The sequence below is a fragment of the Sebastes fasciatus genome (genome assembly GCF_043250625.1).
Source record: "Sebastes fasciatus isolate fSebFas1 chromosome 15 unlocalized genomic scaffold, fSebFas1.pri SUPER_15_unloc_1, whole genome shotgun sequence".
NCBI lineage: Eukaryota > Metazoa > Chordata > Actinopteri > Perciformes > Sebastidae > Sebastes > Sebastes fasciatus.
In genome coordinates this window covers 1-25,703 of record NW_027428125.1, presented here as the reverse complement: position 1 = coordinate 25,703, position 25,703 = coordinate 1, and the positions used below count along the sequence as shown (strand labels likewise).

The following is a 25,703-nucleotide window of genomic DNA, read 5'->3' as shown; positions in this document are numbered from 1 at the left end:
GTAGAAACATGTCATTCAGGTTTACCAAAAGGTAGGACTCCTGTACTGCCTTTTTTTTTCAATCTGTGCCACAAAAAACAAAAAAACAATCTCACTGAAAGAACTTCTTCTGAAACTCTACAGACGCGTGGGGCTGCTGGCGCTGAACTAACACACCGCTTGGCAGGAAAGCAACTCTCTCTGGGTACATTTACACGCACGCCGTTTATAATCTGATTAATGTCATTTTACACTTGTTACCACAGCTGATTTATTGTTGAGTTGTTGGGTCTTATTTGCTTTCTTTCTGAGAGTTACATGTGAAGGTCGATACCAACCCTTAAATATAAAGCTGGAGCCAGCAGTCGGTTAGCGTAGCTTAGCATAAAGACTGGAAACGGGTGGAAACAGCTAGCCTGGCTCTGTCCAAAGGTAACAAGATTGGCCTCTAAAGCTCACTAATTAACACGTTATATCTTGTTTGTTTAAATGACGGGTCTATTATTATGATGTACTACATGTACAGTATATATACATCCTTATAGTCAGTTAACGTTACATACAGTAACTTAGATGGTGGTCGGCGTGCTCCCAGTTTGGAGAAGCAGACGGGAGTACCGACACGTTATCCTGAAGTCACACGATCGATGCAGCGATAGACCAGCAACTCTGTGTTCTGAGAGGTCAAATTACTGTTTTTGTGAATGGAGATATAACGGCTTCCATTCCCCGTCAGAAAGGGCGGTCTGATGGCGAGGTAAAGCGGTGAAAATATTCTAAATATAGTGTACACTTAAAATTATATTGACCTTTTTTCCCCCCAGCTGCTTTACCTCGCCGTTGGGAAACTGAAGTCGTTATATCGCTCTCTTCAAAGCCACCAGACTCCATTCACAAAAACAGTAGTTTTACCTCGCAGAATGCGGAGTACACGTACAACCCCACTTAAAAAAAAACTTTATTTCCAAACTTAGCACAGCTAACGTTGACTCAGCTAGTGCTAGCGTTCACATTATTCATAACCTTGTTGATAGGCTTACTTTGCTAACGGCTGAGTGGGTGTTTCCATTTGAGAAAGAGGTAAACGCCCTCAGATGGACCCGCGCTTTAATCCCTACTTAAACAGATTAGAACGAACAGAACCAATAGTCAACTGTTTTACCTGCAGACAGTTACCAGTTTAATAGGTACACATAGCTAAAACTAATGCAGTCTATTACAACAGTCCTGCAGTAAATCCAGCCGTTATGTAGGTTATACTGTTCAGTCTTTGTTTTGGCTGTTTTAGAGAGCTGTTGATTCAACTTTATGGTCATTTTGGAGGCTGCAGGTGTCTCTATTATTTTGTCCACCCCATTTATATCAACGAGGCTAGGCTAAATAACAGAAGCACCTCTCTGTATGATGCACCACAAACGACACCCGTCATTATTGAGCTTTAGAGGTGCTGGTAGGTGGATTTTGTTATCTGTTGGACGGAGCCAGGCTAGCTGTTTCCCTCCGTTTCCAGTCTTTATGCTAAGCTAAGCTAACAGGCTGCTGACTCCAGCTTTATATTTTAACGCACAGGCATGAAAATGGTGTCAATCTTTTATATCTAACTCTCAGCAAGAAAGCATTAAGTATTTCCCAAGATCTCAAAGTCAACAAAAACATTTCAATGTTTTTAATTTCTATATAAAACCATGTGAGGAAGAGATCATTATAAATCATTCTAAATCTAAAACGATGATTTTATCAGTTAGCGTTCTGCATTAATCAGGTTTTTAACGGGTGTTTCTGAGTGTCAATGTACCCAGTGTGTGCTGTGGTTGGTCTGAGTGGATAAAGGCTGATTGGTGCGAGCAGACCAGACTCCTTGAACCAATCAGTCGATTTAACCAACAGCAACAACAACAACAACAACAACAAAGCAGCAGCTTGCCACTAATCAATTGCTGATGCATGCATGGGGTCGCTTCTTACAGCTGCCATTGATCCGTGGTTTGTTTTCTCACCACATTGATTGTTGTTATCGACTGAACTCTCTCTCTCTCTCTCTCTCTGCCGTTAGACGAAGCCTGAAACATTATTCACCATAAAACAGAGATTTTCTTTTTTTTTTTTTACTCCGTCTGGCTCAGATGTGATTTCTCGGGGCTGTCAGATGAGATTTTTTCCAGTTTTCAGACAGAGGAGGAAATGTCTGGGCCATAAAGAGTTTTTCTTAATAGAGCCTTTTTTGTGTAGGACTCTGGTTGATCTATATCAGTGGTGTTTAAGTGTTTCATTAGGCTTTGCATTGCATCTAGAGAGGCAGGGACCTTATTTCGGAAAAAATATGAACGGTAGTCAACGATGAGAGACAAATATATATGTGGTGTTTGTCAATTTAAAAAAATGTTTAGGGCTGTAAATTGGTTAAAATATTTAATCACACATTTTTGTATCTGTTCAAAATGTACCTTAAAGGGAGATTTGTCAAGTATTTAATACTCTTATCAACATGGGAGTGGGCAAATATGGTGCTTTAAAGCATTGAAAGATGGTGACGGGAGGTTAACGTCGCACTGCTGTAAAGTGGTATCGGTGCCGTTGTATCTGAGCCGTTTTGCGAGTACGAGTACATGAGCACAGTGTCGGACCCGATACTGGTATCGGTATCGGTGCATCCCTAATCTTCACTCTAGCTATTGTTCAATTACTCGTTATTATCGCGTTAACTTTGACAGCCCTATTTATTTTGCAAGTCAAGAAAGTCTCAGTTTGTCGTAGTATCATTTAGTTTTGTGTGAAACCGCTCAGTGAACTACATCTCTCGTCTCGCACGACATACGTCACCAACACTCAGCTATGTTCCACGCACAAATGAATCTGACCTGATGTGTTTCATCCAGCGACTCCTGGTCTTTTAATCAGCCAGGAAGAGAGCGTGTGAGTTCATCCCAGTAGGAAACACACCGGCATCGTAGCTTCAGAGAGAGAGACGTCACTATAAGACTTTTGGGTGTGTCGTCTTTCTAATGATGTATTTTCAGTCTGATACTTCAAAGGTTTTACAACAAACTGCGACTTTCTTGACTTACAAAATAATCTTTTAAATTGACAAACATCATGTGTGTGATTCAGGGCACAATTCAAACGGGATCAACAAGAATATTTATCTCTCGCCGTTGACTACCGTTCATGTTTTTTCCGTAATAAGCTCCCATGGTGCTCCACCGGACGGGGCGGGACTTTCCCTCTCTATTGGAACTTAAACTAAAAGTAAATATCTTTTTAAACGCCTGCAACTTTCTGATTTGTTTTCGGGGAACGTTTTCGTGTCCTTTCTGGGTTTCGGTGAATCATTTGAATGAGAGTTTCCTCCGTCAGGGTGGTGTCAGAGGTGGTTTCCTTACAAGTTATGTGAGCTAAAAATATACAAAACAACATCCATCTTTTGTCTTTTAATACTTTGTGCAAAATATCTCGTTTACTCCCAGAGGATACAGAAATGTACAATAACAGACTATAAATACAAAACATGAAACTGATCTGCCATCAGGCCATGACACTAAAAGCACAACTCAACACGCCTGATAATAGAGTTTTTGAAGTGATAAGACACCAGAAGCAGCCTCTGTTATGTTATCAGTATGAGGAACAGTGGAGGGAGGAGGGTTTTTGGCCCTCCCAGGGTGCCGTCTCGAGGCTCAGCAGCGCCCTCTGCTGGCTGATTGGTGGACTGTCTTCTTCTTCCTCTGGCAGCGTCTTCATCATCCAGAGTCATCCATCATCATCATCACCCTCCCATCTCACTCTAATCACCTCACTTTGTTTTTGTTTTTTCAGTGTTTGTCTTCATTTCCTGTGGAGACAAAATGTAGTAAAAGATCAACAGACGAGTCACAAATAGAACTGGATACATCAGTAAATAATATTGTTTGTTAAATGATTATAACGGAGTGTAAAAAATACATTTATGAGCTTTATACTTTTCATTTAATCTCTTTATCTTTCAGTTGCTCATTCTAGTTTTAAACTCCAAGTTTTCTATGATCCCCGGTTCAATCACTGCTCTGGACAACAACTAACAACTATTTTAATAATTGATTTTAGGGCTGTCAGTCGTTTAAATATTAAATTGCTTTTAATTGCATGTACCTTAAAGGGAGATTTGTCAAGTATTTAATACTCTTATCAACATGGGAGTGGACAAATATGCTGCTTTATGCAAATGTATGTATATATTTATTATTATAAATCAATTAACAACACAAAACAATGACAGATATTGATCCAGAAACCCTCACAGGTACTGCATTTAGCATAAAACAATATGCTCAGATCATAACATGGCAAACTGCAGCCCAACAGGCAACAACAGCTGTCAGTGTGTCAGTGTGCTGACTTGACTATGACTTGCCCCAAACTGCATGTGATTATCATAAAGTGGGCATGTCTGTAAAGGGGAGACTCGTGGGTACCCATAGAACCCATTTACATTCACATATCTGGAGGTCAGAGGTCAAGGGACCCCTTTGAACATGGACATGACAGTTTTTCCTCGCCAAAATTTAGTGTAACTTTAGAGCGTTATTTAACCTCCTTCATGACAAGCTAGTATGACATGGTTGGTACTGATGGATTCATTAGGTGTTCTAGTTTCATATGATGCCAGTATCGTCACTCTAGCTTTAAAATTGAGCCGCTACAACCGAAAAATCGCAACTTGTGTTAATGAAATAAGTGGCGTTAAAACTAATGTTATTATGGTGTTAACTTTGACAGCCCTAATCGATTTATCTGTTGATTATTTTCTTGATTGTGTGAACAGTGACAGATGATAGGAAACCAGTGAATCCTCACTTTTTAACGATTAATTATCTTTTATATATAATTATTGCTGATTTGTTTCCTGTTGATCAACTTATAGATTTATCAGACAATCGATATATTTCTTTTTAATCTTTTTGTTTTGGACTAAACGAGACGTTGAGGACGTCACTCTGGGCTCTGAAAAACTGTGATGGATATTTTTCACAATTTTCTTATTATTATTTTTAAAACAAACAATTGAGAAAATAATCAACATATAAATCAATAATTAAAATAGTGGTTAGTTGCCGTGCAGAGAAGTGAATGAACCGGGGTTCATAGAAAAATGAAGGAGTTTAAAAATAACATGAGAACTGAAAGATAAAGAGTAAAATAGTTTATAATATTTTTTGCTTTTTTATAACCAACTGATTGGAAGTGAAATTGAAAATATAAAGCTCATACATTTTAATTATTTAATAAACAATATTCTCTATTAATTCATCCACTACATTTTTGACTCGTCTGATAATCTTTTACTACATTTTGTCAGTTTCGACCCTCCGTACATCTCAACAGACTTTAACCGACGACTTTTTGTCATTTTCCTCCTCAGAACGTTTTTAGGTTCAGTCACCTCCCTCCTCTTCCTCCCTCCTCCTCCTCCTCCTCCTCACAGTTTGTGTGTTTTTTGTCTTCCTAACCTTCCTGTGTCCTTTAACCTTTTGACCTCTTGCTGCTCTTCCTCTCCTCTCAGGGTCAGTATTGACCCGGCCAAACGGCAGGCGGCCAAATCAGGGCCTGCCATCCCCTCTACGCAGGGAGGAGGAAAGCCCCTTAGTAAGTCTTCTGTCCTCCGGTCTCTCATCAGCCTGTCCTTCCTTCCTTCCTTCCTTCCTTCCTTCCTTCCTCCTCCTCCCATGTTTTTTTTTTTCTTTTTGCGGCCATGTCCATACATTTTAATATTCTTTCCCTCTCTCTTTTTCTTTTCTTGTCACGTGTCCGTTGAGGAAATTTTTTCAGATTCCCATTTTTTCTTTTCAGATTCAGGAGCGGAAGATATAGAGAGTTGTAGGAAGATGAAGATCTAGAGTAAGGGGCTGTTTCAATCCCTCAATCTCTTCTTCTTCTTCTGAGATAAAGTCTTGAGTTATGTGGAGGGTCTCACCCTCTCACCCTCCCTCACCCTCTCACTCTCTCACCCCGTCGGTCCGGTGGCGTTCACGGCCTCTCTGGCCGACCCAGGACCTGCTCGTCAGTCCCGTCTGTCCACTTTGTCCTCTTGTTGTCGAGTCTCTCGAGCTGTCGGGGAGTTTGGAGTCACTTCCTCCTCCACCCTCGTCCTGTTTTTTTTTTGTATTATTATTTCTGTTCTCCAGGCTGCAGTGCATGCTGGGAGTCTGATAAACCGTAAAGCCGTCCTGTGAGAGGAGAGCAGGGAGCTTTGTGCTTATTGTCTCTTTAATCTAACCATTCTTCTAGTGTTTGTAGTGATTCAGAGACTCGTTTCCTGTCTGGTAAAACACTTTATACACAGTAAAAGTTACAGTGAAGAACCAGCAGACGCACATCAGAAACACATCAGAAACACAGCTGCTGTTGCTATCTTTAGGAAATTATTATTTTCTGGGAAACCTCATGAATAAAATCAACCCAGTTGTATAATTTTATTTTGATATTAGTGACGATAAAGTAAATTTTTAGGAAAGACAATCATGCAACTGCGACTGGAAAATGTCCTATTCCTTCCAAAATATCCCCCGTTTCATCACATGCTTCCAGTTCCTCCTCCATTTAATGGAAACAAAATCAACTCTGGTTTCTAATATTAACAACAAATACCGTCATGGAACTACATACATAAAGAAAAACATCATGCGACAAAGTTTTGTTGATCATACAACACTTGAATAATGGCAGTCTGCAGCTTCTCTTCTTTTTTAAAGGGGCTGAATATAAGAATCAAATGTCTTGTTAACAGCGACTCCTGTGGCCGTTAAGTCAACGACAGTCAGCGTCCTGTTGATCGCGCTTGTGCTTACACTACGTAGACGCGAGCGAGCATCGATCAAATCAGTGAGGCGACACATGAGACTGAACGTGATTGACAGGCATCATGTTGATTAACATTAGCAACATTAGCAGCTAAAACCACAATATCACTACATGAATCGAAGGCCCGGCCGATGTTGATCCTAGTTTTCCCCCGATGTCGGTCACATATAACGTTTTGTGTTAGAGTCTGAGTTGTAGTAGGGGCTGGTCGTTTGTTGGCGTTAGCGGACTCTATTTCTAACCAAACGGTAGCTACGGTTGCACACTGTTAGCCCTGTAAGTGGAGCTGAAAATAAAGGCACTCGCGAACGCGCATGACGTCGCATCCGTTGGATTTTCCCGTAAAAACCGGCGCCCATTCTTCACATTAAAAGCCGTCTACACGCTGATAGAAGAAACCCAGAACTGCGGAAGGTCTCATTTTTTCGGTTAGATTACAACCTGTTCACACGTTGGCAATAAAAAACATTTATATGTGTAAAAACGTACATCTAGTCCCTTTTAACTATATTTAGTCATGAATTTGGGGGCATAAAGATGACTGGAAGTTCATGAAATGTTTATGGAGTTTCAGCCTTATTTTCAACTTCTGCTGAGTTGCTGAACGTGTTGCTTCCTCAGACACAAATCGCTGTCGGGAAACATTTTGGTTTTATTTTTAGAGCCTGTTGCAAGGAGCGTTTCACTTCTGCATCAACCCAGAAAAGATGCAAACTGCGTCTTAGTTTTGTACTTTCAGATCCAGATTTAGTCTCTAAAATGGACCCGAGAACAAAGACCCAGTCAGAAACTAAACATACAAGAAACCAAGTTTAACTTTAGATATAAAGTTAGACGACCAACAGTCAATAAAAACAATCACAGACGCCTTAAAACCATCAGATAATAAAGCTTTAAAAAGGAGCTCGGTGACAACTTGATATGATCAAATTCTGTTTTCCAAATTAATACTAAAAAATATATAATTATAATCCATCAATTAGGTTTTGTTTTTTACATTTTAGATGTGTTTTTTTTTTTTATATAATTTGCAAACAGTAGAAGACAGTTTATTGCATTTAACATCAAGGCATGAAATGTTACTTGCCTTACACCTCTGAGCCTTTTCTGGAGCTCTTTACCGCGTCTCATGGTCTTCCTTTAGTGGATGGAGCTCATAATATTTGTTTTTAAGCACTGAGGTCGTCTGTGAGATGCAGCTGAAAGCTCAGAAAAAGGCGCGTAAGATTAAATAGATTTTATTGTGATAAACTGTTGTGCTTTTAGATGGACTTTGAGATAAGGTTTTCTTGTTTTCAAGGTAAAAAAATTTACTTTTATGCTCATGAATAACATAATTTACTTATTAATAACTTTAATTTTAATCATATCAATCATTTCTACTTTAAAACCACCAAAACGGGAATAAAATGATCTCGCTTTAGAGCCGTTTGCTGTTCCGATATAGATTTTTAAAGAAGTAAAGTATAAACTAAAGACGTAAGAGATCCTCACTCTGCACCATCACCTCCCTCCCTTTAGAGATTCTCTTTGAAACACCTCCTACCTACCTGAGTCTCACCTGTCGGCTCTAGTCCATGTTGTTATTCTGCTGTTTTGGGTTGAAACACCAGCTTCACGAGATGCATTTCTGTGTTTAAGAGTTTTTCTTTCTGTCTGCTTTAAAGTTTGAGATCATCCATCACTGTTTTTTATTTCTTTCTCTCATAATTCTTCACTGGAAGTAAAAAAACAAAACTTCCTTTTCTTTGTATTTTTGTGTTTTTCGCTGGTGGTGGCTCTCGTTGTTGGTGTCACTCTTTCTTCTTACTTACACGTCACATATTCTCTCTTTTTTATTATTATTGAAAATGATCGATGATGTCGTGCCCAATCCACATCTTTTTTTCTTCTTTTTTCTTCCTCCTCTTCCTCCTCCTCCTCCCTGTCTGATCTTCTCATGCGCCTCAGAGTCTCAACCGAGTTTGAGAGAAACGGGAGACTTGAGGGCTCAAGGTGAGGTTACCTGTCCTCCCCCCGTTTATCCTCCTCTAATGTGTCGGTGCCCCGTTAAACGTTCCGTTTGTCCTCGTCTGCCGACTCCAGCAGCTCGACCCGCTCTGCTTTCTTTCTCCTGGGATGTTTGAAAACCTGCGTGTTGCATTTTGGCTTGTTTTTATTTAATTGTACTGTCATGTTTGCATGTCTCCGTACCCGTGTGCTGCTCTGTTAGCATGGCATATTTGTGTTGTTGTCAACCTGAAAGATGCTCCTGATAACCCCCCTAAAAACAAACACTGCCGTTAATAATGCAGCATGGATGTGTGTGGCCCCGGTTTACATTACATTCAGTCACAGAGCTACATTATCTGGAAAATAAATACAGATATTTACAGACTCTTTGAACCATCTGGATAAAAAAATATCCAATTCACTGCTGAATATGCAAGATTTTTAACCGGTTTAAACTTATTTCCTGTCCTTTCGGTTCATTTTAAAGGACAATAATGTAGAATTTCTGTACTTATAGCATATTCTAATGAACTTATTACACTCTAAGCCTCTTAAATGTATGGACATGTTAATGTAAAGGAAATTTACATCAACTTGGACCTCAAATTTATCTCTTTATCGGCTCATATTGTCGCGTTTGACTTGAGCTCTTCCCCTTTTTGATTGTATGAACTTGAGAGTTAAATATTTCCTTGCTTTCTTTGTACGGCAAAATACAGAAATTATATTTTGTATGAAAAAATACAATTTTAGTGGCGTAATGATTAAGGAGCATAACCTGTAACTGAGACGACCCGCGTGAAATTTTGGGCTCAGAATTGCCAAAAAATGATTTTTATTAACCTTTAAACCTTTAAAATAATATAAATATAGATGGATTTAACTGATAATTAATTGTTACAATGTAGTGTGCAGAATATTTTGTCATTCAGATGGTTAAGAGTCTTTTTAGGGATCTGAAAATAACCTTCAGAAAAGCGTTAAATGTTGTTAAACAACCTTCTTGGATTCTGGAAAAACGAATGCTGAGCTTTGTGACTTGAATGTAATGATGATGTTGTGTGTGAAAGGGTTAAACGTGGGGCTTAGTGGATGTGTCCTGGTGGAAACAAACACCAGGACACAAAAGCTGAATAATGTTTAAAGGAATCGTTTTAGACTTTTTGGGAACTTTGCTTTCATGCTGAGGACAATAACCATGTGTGTTTTTTAGGTTCATAAAATGAACCTGAATTCACGACTGTGTAGGATATTACTACTGCTGTCTCCCACCAGTTAAAAACAACATTTGGTCTTCGTGTTTATTTGCATAAAGAGCTGGGAAGTGAGAGCTGATCTCCGTCTAGACGAGCATTTTAGAGCCGTTTCACTATTAATCTTCGTCCATACCACCACGCCTGAAAATGCATATCACATGACCATTCACGTACGCTGGGCATGTTCGTGCCGGTTTAAACAGGAAGCAACGCTGGACACGGGAATTGATGTAAAGTGCTCTAATAATAGCTTTCCTGCTGAGCCTGTAGGCAGTAGTAGCATTATAAAACGCAGAATTTAACTGCTGAACAGCTGCCAGCAGAGACAACAAGGTCGGCAACGCTTGTAACTCGTCATCCATGTTGAAATGAACCGCTGGTGGTCGAGGCCATGGATGTATTAAGAGTTCATTGAGAGTTGCTCAGTGGCGCATGAAGCCAAAATGACTCGACTTCCGAGTGGAAAAGTACCCTGATCTTCCAGCGATCTTCCGCATCCAATGGGCCCATGTAACAGGCGCAGTAGCGTCCGCTCGGTCACGGGGTCACAGCCGTCACGCTGTCATCACGGCTTGTGCTTCAGCCCTCGGTCTGGTTCTCATTCACATGAACGGAGGAAGGGAAATAACTCTGGATTCAGCTATTAGTTAATTGTACAACTTTTAGGACCTGATGATTTAAATAAGGGCTATTAAGAGTGTTCGTACTGGGGAGTTTATTTACCTCAAAAAAAATTATCTGCTGAGTTACAGATGTTTCTTTCCCAATGTAAGTCTATGGGAAAAAGTGTTTTTGGGCCCGATGGCATCACGTGACGGACACAGAAGTTGTATTACCACCGTTTGGCCACTACAGAAGTTGGCATCAACGACCGGTGCTCTTCCTGCAGGCTTGATCGAGGCTGTTGTTTGTTTTCTTCCGGAAAAGATTCACGTGATTGGGCATGATGAATCAGGGAAAGACATGACTGATAAGATCCAATCAAGAAGCGAGCGTGTCTGCGTCACTGTTTTCAAGTGTCTCCGTTTCTGTTCGTCCAGACTAAAACACCCGGAGTTTTAAAACTAAAACGGGGTCAGCAGCATTTTCAAACATCTACTTTTTAGGGGCTCAAAAACGTTGTTTGTAGGTGTTAACGTAGCAAAAGTTATGCGTTTTAAAACGAAAACATAACAGTGTGGATGTAGCCTTAGAGCTGTCCCACTTGTGATCGAATCACCCAAGATGCATGTTAATACCAGGTCTGAACAGGGACTTGTGTGAGCAGCCCGGCCAACAAATAGTCCAGTAAAACCTAAACATGTCTTTTTGTACACACAAGATGTTAAATAGTGAGATATAGACGTGTTGGTAGGTGGATTTTTGTTGCGTTCGGACAGAGTCCTGTTTCCAGTCTTCATGCTTAGCTAAGCTAACTGCTTCTGGTTCCAGCTCCATATTTACTGAACAGACATGATCAATATTCTGATCAAACTCTCGGCAAGAAAGCAGATAAAACCCTAAAAGTTCAAACTATTCCTTTAAGTTTTGACCAGCTGCTTTGACTGATAAGACAGTTGATATATTTAATCTACCAAAGACTAAATATTGTGAAACAGTCAAAGCAGCTTGTGATGAAAACCAGCGAGTCAAATCTGTGATATTAAAACTTTTCCTTTGTGTTGTTTTGTTGTTTTTCTCCCGGCCAGTCGCCATGTACCTGGGGATCAAAAAGGGGAAAATAAAGACAGTAAACCCCGCTCCCTCAGATTCACTTGGAGTATGAGGACCACCAGCTCCATGGAGCCTTGTGACATCATGCGGGAGATTCGCAAAGTGCTCGACGCCAACAACTGCGACTACGAACAGCAAGAGAGTTTCCTGCTTCTTTGCGTCCACGGTGACGGGCGAGCCGAGAACCTCGTCCAGTGGGAGATGGAGGTTTGCAAGCTGCCGCGTCTCTCCCTCAACGGCGTCAGGTTCAAACGGATATCCGGATCATCCATCGCTTTCAAAAACATTGCTTCCAAAGTATCCAACGAGTTAAAGCTATGAACAAAAAGGGGGTTTAAAAGTATACATATATATATCTAGAAGTATTTAAGCTGTACAATCATCCAAGTAGCAGTTTCCAAATGTCTCCTTTTTTTTAAACAAAAATACAGAGTATGTATTGATATTATAATGTATAGATTAAGGCTTTTGGCAATAATCACTGAATTACCTACTAATATCTCAGTCTATTCTGGCCACACGGGGTCGACATTAACGAGTTGAATATGATTTGTCATGCTGTGAATGTGGACAAAAAAAGAAACATTTCTAGTCTTATTTATTTCATCTTTTTTTGTTTTTGTTTTTCCTTAATTGGAAAAAAGAAAAAAAATTACGTAGCGTTTTTTTTGTTTTCAGTGTAAATAATGTTTATCTTTACTTTCAAGACGGCTTCACTGCAATACTTTTTTTTTTTTCTTTTGTATTTCGTTATAAATTAGAGATGACGGGGGAGTCCGTGTAAATGCTCACATGGTTTAAGGGTCACTCATGTCTCAATTAAAGTGTCTGTCAACTTGAACGTCTCACGTTGGTTATTTGTAGCCGTACACGAGATGTTTGCTTTGATTTCGCTGCTTCTGTGTGGAGCTTTGTTCCAGTTTTTACATGGAATTGTTCAGCGTTTAAAAAGAAGTGATTTCAAAAAGGAAAAAATGTGTATGATTTTAAATTTGAAAAAGCCTTAAATATGGGCTTGTATATTATAGAAATACACCATCTGTGACTTCATGGTTTAGTATATTTGGAAATCTCGTTACTCTCCATCTGTACACTTTGAGATGCTGAACTTGGACTTTCCAATGAAGGATATGTAGTATTTTGTTTTGGAAAAGTACTCCTTTCTTTGTGTCTTTTGTGCCACAGAGTCTCACTAAGCATTTACAGGTCAAAAGACATCTTTGTGTCGAGGTTAAATTCGGTGGAAAACAAGAGTTTAGACGTCTAAATACCCAAAAAACTTCAACCTAATTTAGCCCAGTTGTTACCCGGATACAAAGATGTCTTCAGGACTACAAATCCCAAACACCGTGCTTTACTGTCCCTTAATGAAATGTTGAGTTATTCAGGTTTCACAGCTGATTGATTGTGTATTTCTGGCATTATTTGTGTTTGAATCTCCAGTATTTTGTTGGACATATTTCTGACTGTCCGCTCGCTACAGCTGGACAGGAAGTCTTAACTTCATAACAAACTACTTCACTGACAAATCAGCTCATTAAGATGCTTTTGGTTCAGCGTGACTCTGCAGAATAAACACATGCAATAAAGCAGCACTGAAGTTGGGAAAGTCAAAGAGACCAAAACAAAAAAATATCTGCAGACAGATCCAGAATGGTCTAGTAGGAGTCAAGCTGCAAAAACACTGGAGCCTACATTTCCCATAATGCAACTCTGTAGCATCTTTAGCCCCTGGAACACACTGTACTAAAATGTTGCATTTCACATTTATCATGATCTGAAGCGTAAATGTTATGCTTGAAGCTGCTTTACTACTGAAACATGTGATCGACTAACGTGCTGCATTCAGGGACCCACGGTTGTATCTTCTTGGAGGTCCTAGCTGTACATACAAGTACATAATGGAGTAGTAAAAACTAGATTTAAACCTTGTAAAGGTGGTTTAAACTGGAGTTTTGTCATCTATATTATGTAATCTACAACTTCAGCGCTTCAGTTGTCATTAAACACCTCAATGACCAGTTTCCAGAACAGAACCACATTAACTACCAATAGTAAGAGACTGAACGTTACAACATAATGAAGGTGATGAGATTCATGATACCTTGATGATAACATAAGAAATCTCAGTGCATGAATCAAAGTTGAACCAGAACATTTTTTTATTTTATTACCATCCTCACAGGAACCGTTTCGTCTTAAATATACAAACAAACCAAGCTGTGTGATACAGAGTGTGTTTCAGGAACAGAGAGTCAAACAGTCATTCAAACAGAGGGGAGGGATGAGAGGGGGGGGGGGGTTTGGGTGTCGGGACGGTTTTACTTCTGGGCGGGCATGAGGTCGTCGATGGACTGGCCCTTCTCCAGCTTCTTCTCCATGTCCACCAGCAGCTTGACGCCATCGACCACCATCTGCACCAGCGCCACCTCAGAGAAGCCCAGTCGGTCGGCGTTGGAGATGTCAAACACTCCGCCCACAGCGGCCGTGTCCACGCCACCTGATGGGACAAGACAGAAATTTAGTTTTGCATCATTGTAGTCTAGATGAACATACAGACGGTTTCAAAATACAGAAATAAAAACATTACAAGCATTATTATAGATTAAAGAAAATATGAAGGTTGTACAAACCAGTTCCACGTTTCTGGAGCCTCAGCTTCTTGAGAACATCCTCAAACTTGGCATTTTTGCTCATGTTGGGCAGCTTCACGTGCACACCAGCGCGCAGGCCGGTGCCCAGGTTAGATGGGCAGGTGAGGACGTAGCCCAGGTGCTCGTTCCACATGAATGGGTGGTTACTCTCCTTGAACAGGTTCTCGATCTAAAACGCGAGAGAACCAGGATGATCAGGTCCTCGTACAGATCATACAAGTGATGGGTAATGTACAGCAAGGACGGCTCTGTCGGGGTTTATTTCACAACAGTGTCTGACATCAGAACTGCGCCCATAGCAACGGTTTATTATACATAGCAACGGGCTGCTATAAAGAAACACTCATTTACACAAAACACGCCTCTTTCAGTGGGGCTCATGTAAACAGATAAACTTCATGTTTCCTGCTGACCTTGGTGAGTCCGGTGCAGAAGCGGTTAAACACTTCCTTCATGTTGCCGCCTTTCTGCATAGAGATGACACGCAGGTGGTCCTCCTCATTCACCCACACCAGGAATGTCTTGTTATCGTTGTGCCTTTAGACATGAAAATAATTAATTATTCAGTTTCTGTTTAAATTAAATCTCCCACAAGGCTGTGTGGCGATAAAGATGATAAAGTCTCACCAGATGCCCCTGGCGTCGGGCCAGTCGCGGCCCATCCCTGAGGCCAGCAGCAGAGGAGACACTGGCTTGTCAAACAGGAAGTGGTCGTCGATGAGCTGCTGCTGCTCGGCATCCGTCATGTTCTTCAGGGCATAGTATTTCCCCTTCAGGTCTCCACTCAGGGAGGCCAGAGCTGCAGGGAGGGAGATACAAGTTTAAAAACAACACATCTCAAATTTTCTAAACCAAAACATAAATTCAAGTTAACCTTTAATGTTCTGTACTACAAATAAAATTATTATTACTAAGATATGTTGTTATTCCTGCTTCTACCACTAGAGGGAACCCACTGCTACACAAATGAGACCAACCAGCATCATGCTGACTTCACTGAGCATCACTTGTTCAGGCCTTCTACTCTAACGCTGTTTACACAACATACTCTCCATCTGTATGCAGAGCACTCAGTCTGTCAGTGACTCAGCGTGGACAGAAGCAAAGAAGCTGCACTGTCAGTGATAAATAAGAGGTTCAAGTGTCCCCTTTACATTCGATGGAGAGCTTCTCCACAGCACGCCTCTCTCCTCGGCTGCAGTGAGGCGGCAGGCAGAAGCCGCGGATGCTGCGACCTGTTCGGACTCGGGAGCTCAGGACGTAGTTGGGGTCGAGGTCGTCGCCACCCTTTAGGAGGAGGAGGACACACATGTTTAGTTTGTTCAGTGTTACAGTCAGTCATGTTACCTGAACAGAGGGCTGCGGTACCTTCAGGTTGCTGGCGGTGAGGTCAGTTATGTGCTTGTCTGAGGGTTTGTATCCTCCGTGACGGTCCTCGATCACGGGGTCCAGCAGCTCTTTGAAGACCTCGTATGTCTCCTCGTCTCCGGCGACGCAGCCCACGGTCATGATGAAGGGGTGGCCTGCACACAAGGTCAACGGGGTCACTCACAGAGGAGACGGGAGGACAGACTGACCAGCATCCTCACTATAACTCAATGTGCTCATCAGGTCTCAGGACTGTTGTTACTGTACCAGGATTATCAACCCCTGTCTGAATGACACCATCTATGGTGAAGCCGTTGGGTGTGGCCCGCTCTGCCAGGCTCCTGTACATGTCCAGGGTTAACACCTTGGCCATGTAGTTGTTGTGCTGTCTGAGATCTGGGAACTCCTCCTCTGCTGACAGCCTCTTCAGTTTCAGACGGGACATTTTCTCACAACTAAACAGAAAGACAGTCTAGAGGGTGAGACAGGGCCACCTGCTACTCTGCAGGGACCAGGTCAGGGGTGGAAATTCACTATTTTTTGTCCACCGGCCAATGTGGCAGGTGGATTCCAAATTTTACCAGCCACTCAATCGATTGTTTTTGGCTGGTGAGTGAAGCAAATCTAGCAGCCACTTGCATATTTTACCAGCGTTTGGCTGGTGCTAATTTCCAACCCTGGACCAGGTTCATCTGGTTTAAACACTGTTCAGTTGATAAATTCTGCTACACTAGAGGCTCTAAAGTGACATAATAAAAGCAGCAGTGGATTATCAGCTGCCGCCCTGCATACATTATGTAACGCTGCTAATCTTTAACATTTGCTATAAAGCTGTGGAATATGCTCTGATAATGGAGGCCCGTTTAAAGAGGAGGATGCCTGATTGGTTGAGCTCTCCATACAGTACAGTATGTCTGTTAAGGTTGGTTATCCCCTTGGCAAGGTCACAGTGCAGAAAGCTGTTCGCCTCCCTCTCAGGAACAAAGCGCACAGCGCCATTAGACGCGCTCGTTGAGGCGGAACAGATGGCTGTTTCGCCGAAAAGCCGCTTTTGTTTTTACCTGGGTTATCAATCCCAGTCTGAATGACATCATCCAGAGTAAATCCACTAGGTGTCTGTTTGCTCCTCAGCCGCTCGTACATGGAAGCAGTCAGGATCCGGGCCATATGATTGTTGTGTTTGCTGAGGTCCGGGTACTCCTGCTCCGAGGCGTACTTCATCTTCGTCTCGTTGTGCGTGTTACCGAAAGGCATGGCTGATCCCTGAGGCGGAGGAGGATGAGGATGAGGATGGAGGAGAGACGGTGAAAAAGCAGCCAAATCACAAACCCGCATGCATTGTATGGATCGAGGATCTTAATCGAGATTATTATGGATTTTAGCTCAAGAGACGATGAAATGTCCTGCAGTGAACAGAGTGTTCTGAATGCGTTAAACAGGTGCAGATGTGACAAATCATCGCATTTTCTATTAAAAATACTCCAAATATATAAAAGAAATCCTTGTAGTTAAAAATCGCACGTATTAAATAGGCCAAGGGCCAAGATCATCTGTCTACCGCGCAGACGTTATTTAATCATTAAAAATCTAATTTAATCCGCCTGTGACGGAATTTCTCGTGAAATAGAATAATATTCCTACCTGTTGTCGGATTTGAGGACTACTATTACTACCAGGGGTTGATACAAAAATCCCTATTGTTCCGACCGAGGAGCTCTCAAACAGCAGCAGGGTCCAGCAGCAGATCTCCGGTCTGATGAGGACCGGAGCTCCTCGTTTATATCACACCGTCTCTGCTCCTATTGGTCGCTATTTGGAGTCCATTCATTTAATTGGACGCGCTCTGAGTGAACAGGGACTCCGTCTACACACACACATTACTCTACTAATTCAACTTTATGTGCAATAAACTGTAATTTGCAAATAAAATGATGTGATCTAATCTAACAATTTATCTTTATAAGATTAATCACCTGTTTTTCCAACATACTGTTAAGTTGAGTGCATGTACATTTATTAATTATACAACTAATCAAACTAAATCAAAGCACTTGTGCTATTAATTCACTGTCAGTGCTGGAAAGTAACGAAGTAACCATGTACATGTACATTTGTCTAAGTATACTTAAGTACAGGTACTTCCCATGTTATGCTACTGCCACTACCTTTTTCAGAGGTAAACATTGTTCTCTACTACGTTTATTTGTAGTTACTTGTTATATTTTACATCACAAATTTACATAGTAAACATGCAAAAATGTTTGTTGTGAATCAGTTAAAAGTAGCACCAACTTGACCAAAAACAATCTAATGCTTCACATGAAATCATCAGTAATAATAATTAAAAGAAATCAAGAAAAAATAAGTGAAAAGTTATGCAAAAGATTGGCCCTATTGTGTATGCATTCAGTAAACATTCAGTATAATAATACATGTTTGATTCTGAAAATATATTTGATTCTGAAAATATTGTTATATATATATATATACACAGGACCTCAAGTTCTACAATATGGCATAGTCTTCTTCCACTTCTATTAAATTTACTGGTGATGAGAATAGTGGGTTGTATTACTTAACATACTAAACACATAAGAAATGTTTGTTATAAATCAGTTCAAATTAGCACCACCATTAATAATAATAAATAAAAAATAAAATGGTGTATATATATATATATATATATATATATATATATATATGCACATGAAAGCATCAGTAATAACAATAATAATAATAATGTAAGACTTTTTGCATAACTTTATACTTATTTTTTTCCACTAATACTTCTGTACTTTTACTTGAATAAAAATGTAAAAACAGGACCTCAAGTTCTACAATGTGGTATTGCTTATTTAACTAAATAAAGGGTAAATTTACTGGTGATGAGAATTGTGGGTTATTCTCTGTGTGTCCAATTTACAACTTAAACATGATGTAATATTAGTTTACAAAAGGGAAATAGCTTTTTTCTATTTGCAGAGTCTGGAGGTGAAATGCAGATTTACAAATCATCTGTACTGCCTCTTTGACGGTGAAAGTAGTTTACTAGTCCGTGAAGTAACTCAACATCCGGTCCGCGTCTCCTCAACTTCCTCTGAAAACAACACCACGTGTGTGTGTGTGAGGTGAAAGAATGAGTAGCTGTCAGCAGCTGAACCACATGCTCACATTCAACAGCATTATAAGAACACAACTTACCGTTTAACGACCAACGTTTGAACCTCAGAAAGAACTCCTGGATACGGTAGGTTGAGAATCCACCAGCCAACGGTTATTTCACTGAGCATGAGTTAGTTAGCTAACAGTTACTGGCAGCTAGCGTTAGCATGCTAGCTAGTTAGCTAGCAAGTGAACCCAACGTTTAAACACAATATTCAGTTAACAACACTCGTTGGTACGTAAACAGACATGTCTGCACTGTGACCTTTCTGTGGGTTTGATGTTAGAAACTGTGATAATGACTTTTAAGTTATAATTTCTAAACTTGCATTAACTTAACGTTAACTCTACTCAACAGCCTTCGATAACCGTCAGTAAGGATATCAGATCAGATCAGATATTCCTTTATTAGTCCGCAGTGGGTTAATGTTCAGTGTCCAGCAGCAAAGGGGATAGTGCAAAAAACAAGAAGCATCAGCTAACAGTTAAAAAAAGAGCTAAACAAAATATGAACCATTTAAATAGAAGGAAGTATAAAAAATAGGAACAGTATATACAGTATTGACAATAAACAGACTATTAGCAAAATTGCACAAGTGGAAATGATATTGCACAGTGAGAATGAATGAATGAAATGTCACCTGATATCATGTTATTGTCAGTTTGTTGGTGTGTATGTGGTCTACTATATCGTCAGCTAGCTTAGTTAACGTTACAGGAAACCTACTAAATGTGTTTAAGTCTGTTTCTCCATCGACTTGTGTTTCCCTTCAGCTACTTTAACCCGAGGCTAAATTTATCCCGAACTAACCCCCAACGAGTTAGCTAGATAACTAAAGAATGCAGTTAGCTAACACACATTAGTACGTTTTGTGCTTACAGACATTTCTGCACTGTGACCTTTCTGTGGGTTTGATGTTAGAAACTGTGATACTGAAGTTATAATTTCTAAACTTGCATTAAAATGTGACTCAATAATTTAACGTTAACGCAACTTAACAGTCTTACTGGCAGGTTACGGTCAAGGCCTATTGAAGGAGGTTGGGACACGCGTCATAGCATTCGGGGTATTACGCATGCGCAGTAGAATCTCGCCGAAATTGAGCCAATCGCAACGTACCGCCGCAGCTTCAGTTACACTGCGCATGCGCTATAACCCCGTTCCTCAAGACCCGTGACCCAACCTCCTTATATGGGCCTTGGTTACGGTTACTGGCAGCTAGCGTTAGCATGCTAGCTAGTTAGCTAGCAAGTCAAACCAACGTTTCAAACACAATATTCAGTTAGTTAACACTCGTTAGTACGTTTTGTGCTTACCGACATCTCTGCACTGTGACTTTGCTATGGGTTTGATGTTAGAAACTGTGATAATGAAAATGTAAGTTATCATTTCTAAACTTGCGTTAAATTAACGTTAACTTAACGTTACCTCTCCTCACTAACCGTCAGCTGTAGCGTCAGTTAGGCTAACGTTAGCTAGCGTTAACGTTACAGAAAACCTACTACATGTGTTTAAGTCTGTTCCTCCATCGATGCGTGTTTCCCTTCCGCTACTTCAACCCGAACTAACCCCCAACGAGTTAGCTAGCTAACTAAAACCTAGATTAACGTTAACTCCAATCACGGAGGCTGGCTAACGGATACGGAAACAGATTTAGACACAAACCCTGATTTATTTTTTCCCCCAAGAAACATCAGAAATGTAAGATTATTAATTAATTAATCTAACTCACATTTTCGCGACGTTGGCCGACATGTTTTCGTCCTCTTTTTCTGTTGTAAAGAAGCAAAGATAATCCGTCCTTCTCTCTCTGAAGTCTAGTTTAAAATGAGACGACCGTTATTCTACAGTTTAAAATGAACCGACCGTTATTCTACAGTTTAAAATGAACCGACCGTTATTCTACAGTTTAAAATGAACCGACCGTTATTCTACAGTTTAAAATGAACCGACCGTTATTCTACAGTTTAAAATGAGACGACCGTTATTCTACAGTTTAAAATGAACCGACCGTTATTCTACAGTTTAAAATGAACCGACTGTTATTCTACAGTTTAAAATATGCTGGATTTAAAAAGTAACTGTTGTGTGTGCGTGATATTTGGGATATTTAAATATAATGGCAGTTAACATGACATCCTCCAGTTAACATTACATCCACCAGTTAACATTACATCCACCAGTTAACATTACATCCACCAGTTAACATTACATCCACCAGTTAACATTACATCCACCAGTTAACATGACATCCACCAGTTGACATGACATCCACCAGTTGACATTACATCCACCAGTTAACATGACATCCACCAGTTGACATTACATCCACCAGTTGACATTACATCCACCAGTTAACATGACATCCACCAGTTAACATGACATCCACCAGTTGACATTACATCCACCAGTTGACATTACATCCACCAGTTAACATGACATCCACCAGTTGACATGACATCCACCAGTTGACATTACATCCACCAGTTAACATGACATCCACCAGTTAACATTACATCCACCAGTTAACATGACAGCCACCAGTTAACATGACATCCACCAGTTAACATGACATCCACCAGTTAACATTACATCCACCAGTTAACATTACATCCACCAGTTAACATGACATCCACCAGTTAACATGACATCCACCAGTTAACATTACATCCACCAGTTAACATTACATCCACCAGTTAACATGACAGCCACCAGTTAACATGACATCCACCAGTTAACATTACATCCACCAGTTAACATCACATCCACCAGTTAACATGACATCCACCAGTTAACATTACATCCACCAGTTAACATTACAGCCACCAGTCTCTGTTTATTCCCAACCAGGGGTCCATTATACCGCAGGAAGTACATTAAAGATTAAATAACACAGCTAGCTAACGATACGGGAAACACTATTTTGGAAACAGACTTAGACACAAACCCCGATTTTTTTCTCACCAAGAAACAAAAGACATGTAAGATTATTAATTAATTAATCTAACTCACATTTTCGCGACGTTGGCCGACATGTTTTCGTCCTCTTTTTCTGTTGTAAAGAAACAAAGTGAATCCGTCCTTCTCTCTCTGAAGTCTAGTTTAAAATGAGACGACCGTTATTCTACAGTTTAAAATGAACCGACCGTTATTCTACAGTTTGAAATATGCTGGATTTAAAAAGTAACTGTTGTGTGTGCGTGATATTTGGGATATTTAAATAGAATGGCAGTTAACATGACATCCTCCAGTTAACATTACATCCACCAGTTAACATGACATCCACCAGTTAACATGACATCCACCAGTTAACATGACATCCACCAGTTAACATGACATCCACCAGTTAACATTACAGCCACCAGTTAACATGACATCCACCAGTTAACATGACATCCACCAGTTAACATGACATCCACCAGTTAACATTACAGCCACCAGTTAACATGACATCCACCAGTTAACATGACATCCACCAGTTAACATTACATCCACCAGTTAACATTACAGCCACCAGTTAACATGACATCCACCAGTTAACATTACAGCCACCAGTTAACATTACATCCACCAGTTAACATGACATCCACCAGTTAACATTACATCCACCAGTTAACATTACAGCCACCAGTTAACATGACATCCACCAGTTAACATTACAGCCACCAGTTAACATTACATCCACCAGTTAACATGACATCCACCAGTTAACATGACATCCACCAGTTAACATGACATCCACCAGTTAACATGACATCCACCAGTTAACATGACATCCACCAGTTAACATTACAGCCACCAGTTAACATTAAAGCCACCAGTTAACATGACATCCACCAGTTAACATGACATCCACCAGTTAACATGACATCCACCAGTTAACATTACAGCCACCAGTCTCTGTTTATTCCCAACCAGGGGTCCATTATACCGCAGGAAGTACATTAAAGATTAAATAACACAGCTAGCTAACGATACGGGAAACACTATTTTGGAAACAGACTTAAACACAAACCCCGATTTTTTTCTCACCAAGAAACAAAAGACATGTAAGATTATTAATTAATTAATCTAACTCACATTTTCGCGACGTTGGCCGACATGTTTTCGTCCTCTTTTTCTGTTGTAAAGAAACAAAGTGAATCCGTCCTTCTCTCTCTGAAGTCTAGTTTAAAATGAGACGACCGTTATTCTACAGTTTGAAATATGCTGGATTTAAAAAATAACGGTTGTGCTCGCGTGATGTTTGGGATATTTAAACAGAATGGCAGTTAACATCACAGCCGTCTGTTTATTACCAACTAAGTGTCCATTACACCACAGACCAGGGGTCAGTAACCTGCGGCTCCGGAGCCACATGCGTCTCTTTAGCTCCTCTCCAGTGGCTCCCTGTGGATTTTTAAGAATGGAAATGAATAACTGTTTATTGTTTACATTTTCATTTTTATTTATCATTGTTGTAGGTCTATGGTACGACGGTGTATTAGGGCCACATTGAGGGGAAAAATAAATAAATCTGAGATTTCAAGAAAAAAGTCAAAAGTTAATGAGAAAAAAAGTTGTAATATTATGAGAATAAAGTCAATATTATAAAGTAGTAATTTTAAAAGTTTTTCTTTTTTTCTCGTAAAGTTATGACTTTATTCTCGTAATATTACGTATTTTCTCTCGTAAAGTTATGACTTTATTCTCGTAATATTCCGACTTTTTTTCTCGTAAAGTTATGACTTTATTCTGGAAATCTCAGATTTTTCCCCCCCTCAATGTGACCCTAATACTCCGTAGCACATTTGCACTTTGGCCCTCACTGCAATACAAAATACATATACTATATACTTAGACTATAAGCTGTGTTATCTTCATCACAATTTCTTAAATGTTTTGCGGCTCCAAACATTATCTTTTTTTTTTTTTGACTAAAATGGCTCTTTTGTTAGTAAAGGTTGCTGACCCTTGCCCCAGGGGGTACTTCTGCAGTTGCAAGGGGGTACATTAAAGATTAAATAACAATCTCCTACCTCCGTGCTGCAGACTGACGGTGCTTACCATGAGTTTTGTGGAGTACTCCGACTTCATTCAGGACGGGGACGTCGCCATCGTCTACCTGGGCCATGAATCCATGATGCCAGTCAAGGTGCAGCAGGGCGCCCAAACGCAGACGCGCTACGGAGTCATCCGCCACTCCACAGACCTGATCGGTCAGCGCTATGGGTCGAAGGTCACCTGCAGCAAAGGCGGGTGGCTGTACGTGCTTCACCCCACGCCCGAGCTGTGGACGGTCACCCTGCCGCACCGCACGCAGATCCTCTACACCACCGACATCGCCACCATCACCATGCTGCTGGAGCTGAAGCCGGGGTCCGTCGTCTGCGAGTCAGGTGAGGGTTACTTCAGATTCAAGACAAATGTATTAGTAAAAAGCTTTTTAGAAGGGTTAAATCAAGAAAAAGTACCACATAGTTTGGTCATGAGAGAACCTGGTGTGATGTACAACTTTATTTAATCATTGTTTTTAATGTTTGTGAAGCTTCATACTAAAAGAAATGAGCTGGACAAAAGGGTAGCCGTTCTACCCAGTGGGCAACCTCCGGGTAAACATGAGTTTATGGTATAAATTGCTAGTTTCAAGTCTTCTTCAATACAGCATGATGTTCATTTAGTAAATTATGGTCCCATTTAGAGTCAGATAGACCATAAAGCAGGGGATGCTTTAGGGCGGGGCTACCTTGTGATTGACAGGTCACTACCACGGCGTTGTCCGGTCTGGGAGTTGTCCGTGTTTTCGTCTTACAACTTTAACCCTTTCACAGTGTGTTTTTACTTCACAAAAGTTAATTACAACATTTTGGTCGTCTAAAAATGTCTTATTCAGCGTTCAGTTATACTTAGCTCCACCCTCTTGTGTCACTTCTGGTTGCAAAAAAACAAGATGGTGACGACCAAAAACCAAGATGCTGAACTTGAGGCTTCAAAATGGCAGTCGACAAACCACGGTGACTACGTTCACTTATTATATACAGTCTGTGGTTCTACCGTAGAAACATGGCGGAGCAACACGTAGATATAAACAGATCATTCTAAGATAAAGAAAACACAACGATTCTTAGTTTCATGAAAACATAGTTATGAATATTATATTTTATTTCTGCTAATAGAGCCCCCTAAATGTTGCACACTGTTCCTTTAAGTAAAGCATCTGAATGCTTCTTCTACCACTGACTGGTCTCAAGTAGGGGGATGGGATACTATGCTATATTTTATTACGTATTGAGGCCTCCAGTCGTCACCACTGCAGCTTTAAGAAGCGCCTGGTTTTTAATCTTCCTGTTCACACCTTTTTGAGTCGGATGTTTTGTCCCACAGAGCCTCAGCTGGTGATATTGAACATCATGTGATAGCTCACAGATGTGCCTAACACAATTATGTAATATAGTATCTGTTGACATTGTCACTTTTTTGTCTCTGGCCTTCAGCTCCATTTGTTTAATTGCACTCACTCAGAGTGTGTTGGTGGCGTGTTTTCGGGCTCGCTGCAGTTTCAAGGGCAGTGATGGGGGGTGGGAGAGGATGTTAATATATGTGTGTGGTGGTGCAGTGCTCCATCATGTTTTACTGCTGGCAGCCCTGTGCATGTCACTTTATTGATTGTACTTAGTGGAAATTGTATGTATGTGTGTGTGTGTGAGGTTGGAGGGGTCTCCTGGGTGATGAATGAGCTCAGTAGGAGATCTGTTTAGTCAGCAC

General features: G+C 40.5%; 3 protein-coding genes across 24 annotated transcripts in view; 2 read left to right on the top strand and 1 right to left on the bottom strand.

Moving 5' to 3' along the window:
• Positions 1–12,615, top strand: part of LOC141763568 (MAP/microtubule affinity-regulating kinase 3-like) — a 37,614-nt gene extending 24,999 nt beyond the window's left edge. For 3 of the 18 annotated variants that reach the window (XM_074628005.1, XM_074628006.1, XM_074628004.1), the window contains exons 12-14: positions 5–31; positions 8,764–8,808; positions 11,750–12,615. In XM_074628005.1, the coding sequence (XP_074484106.1) occupies positions 5–31; positions 8,764–8,808; positions 11,750–12,095 (418 nt within the window). In that variant the 3' untranslated portion in view covers positions 12,096–12,615. Of the gene's footprint in view, positions 1–4; positions 32–123; positions 4,276–5,515; positions 5,599–5,802; positions 5,851–8,763; positions 8,809–11,749 lie in introns of those variants that run through there. The other 15 variants (XM_074628012.1, XM_074628013.1, XM_074628010.1 and 12 more) reach the window with 11 other exon arrangements.
• Positions 12,616–13,918: 1,303 nt separating this feature from the next.
• On the bottom strand, positions 13,919–22,109 carry LOC141763570 (creatine kinase, testis isozyme). Of its 4 annotated transcripts, none has more exons than XM_074628023.1 (8): positions 21,972–22,109; positions 16,064–16,251; positions 15,797–15,951; positions 15,583–15,715; positions 15,056–15,227; positions 14,842–14,965; positions 14,408–14,597; positions 13,919–14,274 (listed from the first exon to the last, which is right to left on the bottom strand). In XM_074628023.1, the coding sequence occupies exons 1-8, from the start codon at positions 21,992–21,994 to the stop codon at positions 14,096–14,098; spliced, it is 1,164 nt and encodes a 387-aa protein (XP_074484124.1). In that variant the 5' UTR covers positions 21,995–22,109; the 3' UTR covers positions 13,919–14,095. The 4 variants fall into 4 exon arrangements, with proteins under 4 accessions (XP_074484124.1, XP_074484123.1, XP_074484126.1 ...); XM_074628022.1 differs by lacking the exon at positions 21,972–22,109 and adding an exon at positions 20,692–20,849; XM_074628025.1 differs by lacking the exon at positions 21,972–22,109 and adding an exon at positions 20,692–20,820 and having other exon boundaries at positions 16,064–16,226.
• Positions 18,479–24,477, top strand: LOC141763571 (tRNA (adenine(58)-N(1))-methyltransferase catalytic subunit TRMT61A-like). Of its 2 annotated transcripts, none has more exons than XM_074628027.1 (2): positions 18,479–19,043; positions 23,991–24,477. In XM_074628027.1, the coding sequence occupies exon 2, from the start codon at positions 24,007–24,009 to the stop codon at positions 24,460–24,462; it is 456 nt and encodes a 151-aa protein (XP_074484128.1). In that variant the 5' UTR covers positions 18,479–19,043; positions 23,991–24,006; the 3' UTR covers positions 24,463–24,477. The 2 variants fall into 2 exon arrangements, with proteins under 2 accessions (XP_074484128.1, XP_074484127.1); XM_074628026.1 differs by lacking the exon at positions 18,479–19,043 and adding an exon at positions 19,210–20,336.
• The last annotated feature ends 1,226 nt before the right edge of the window (positions 24,478–25,703 follow it).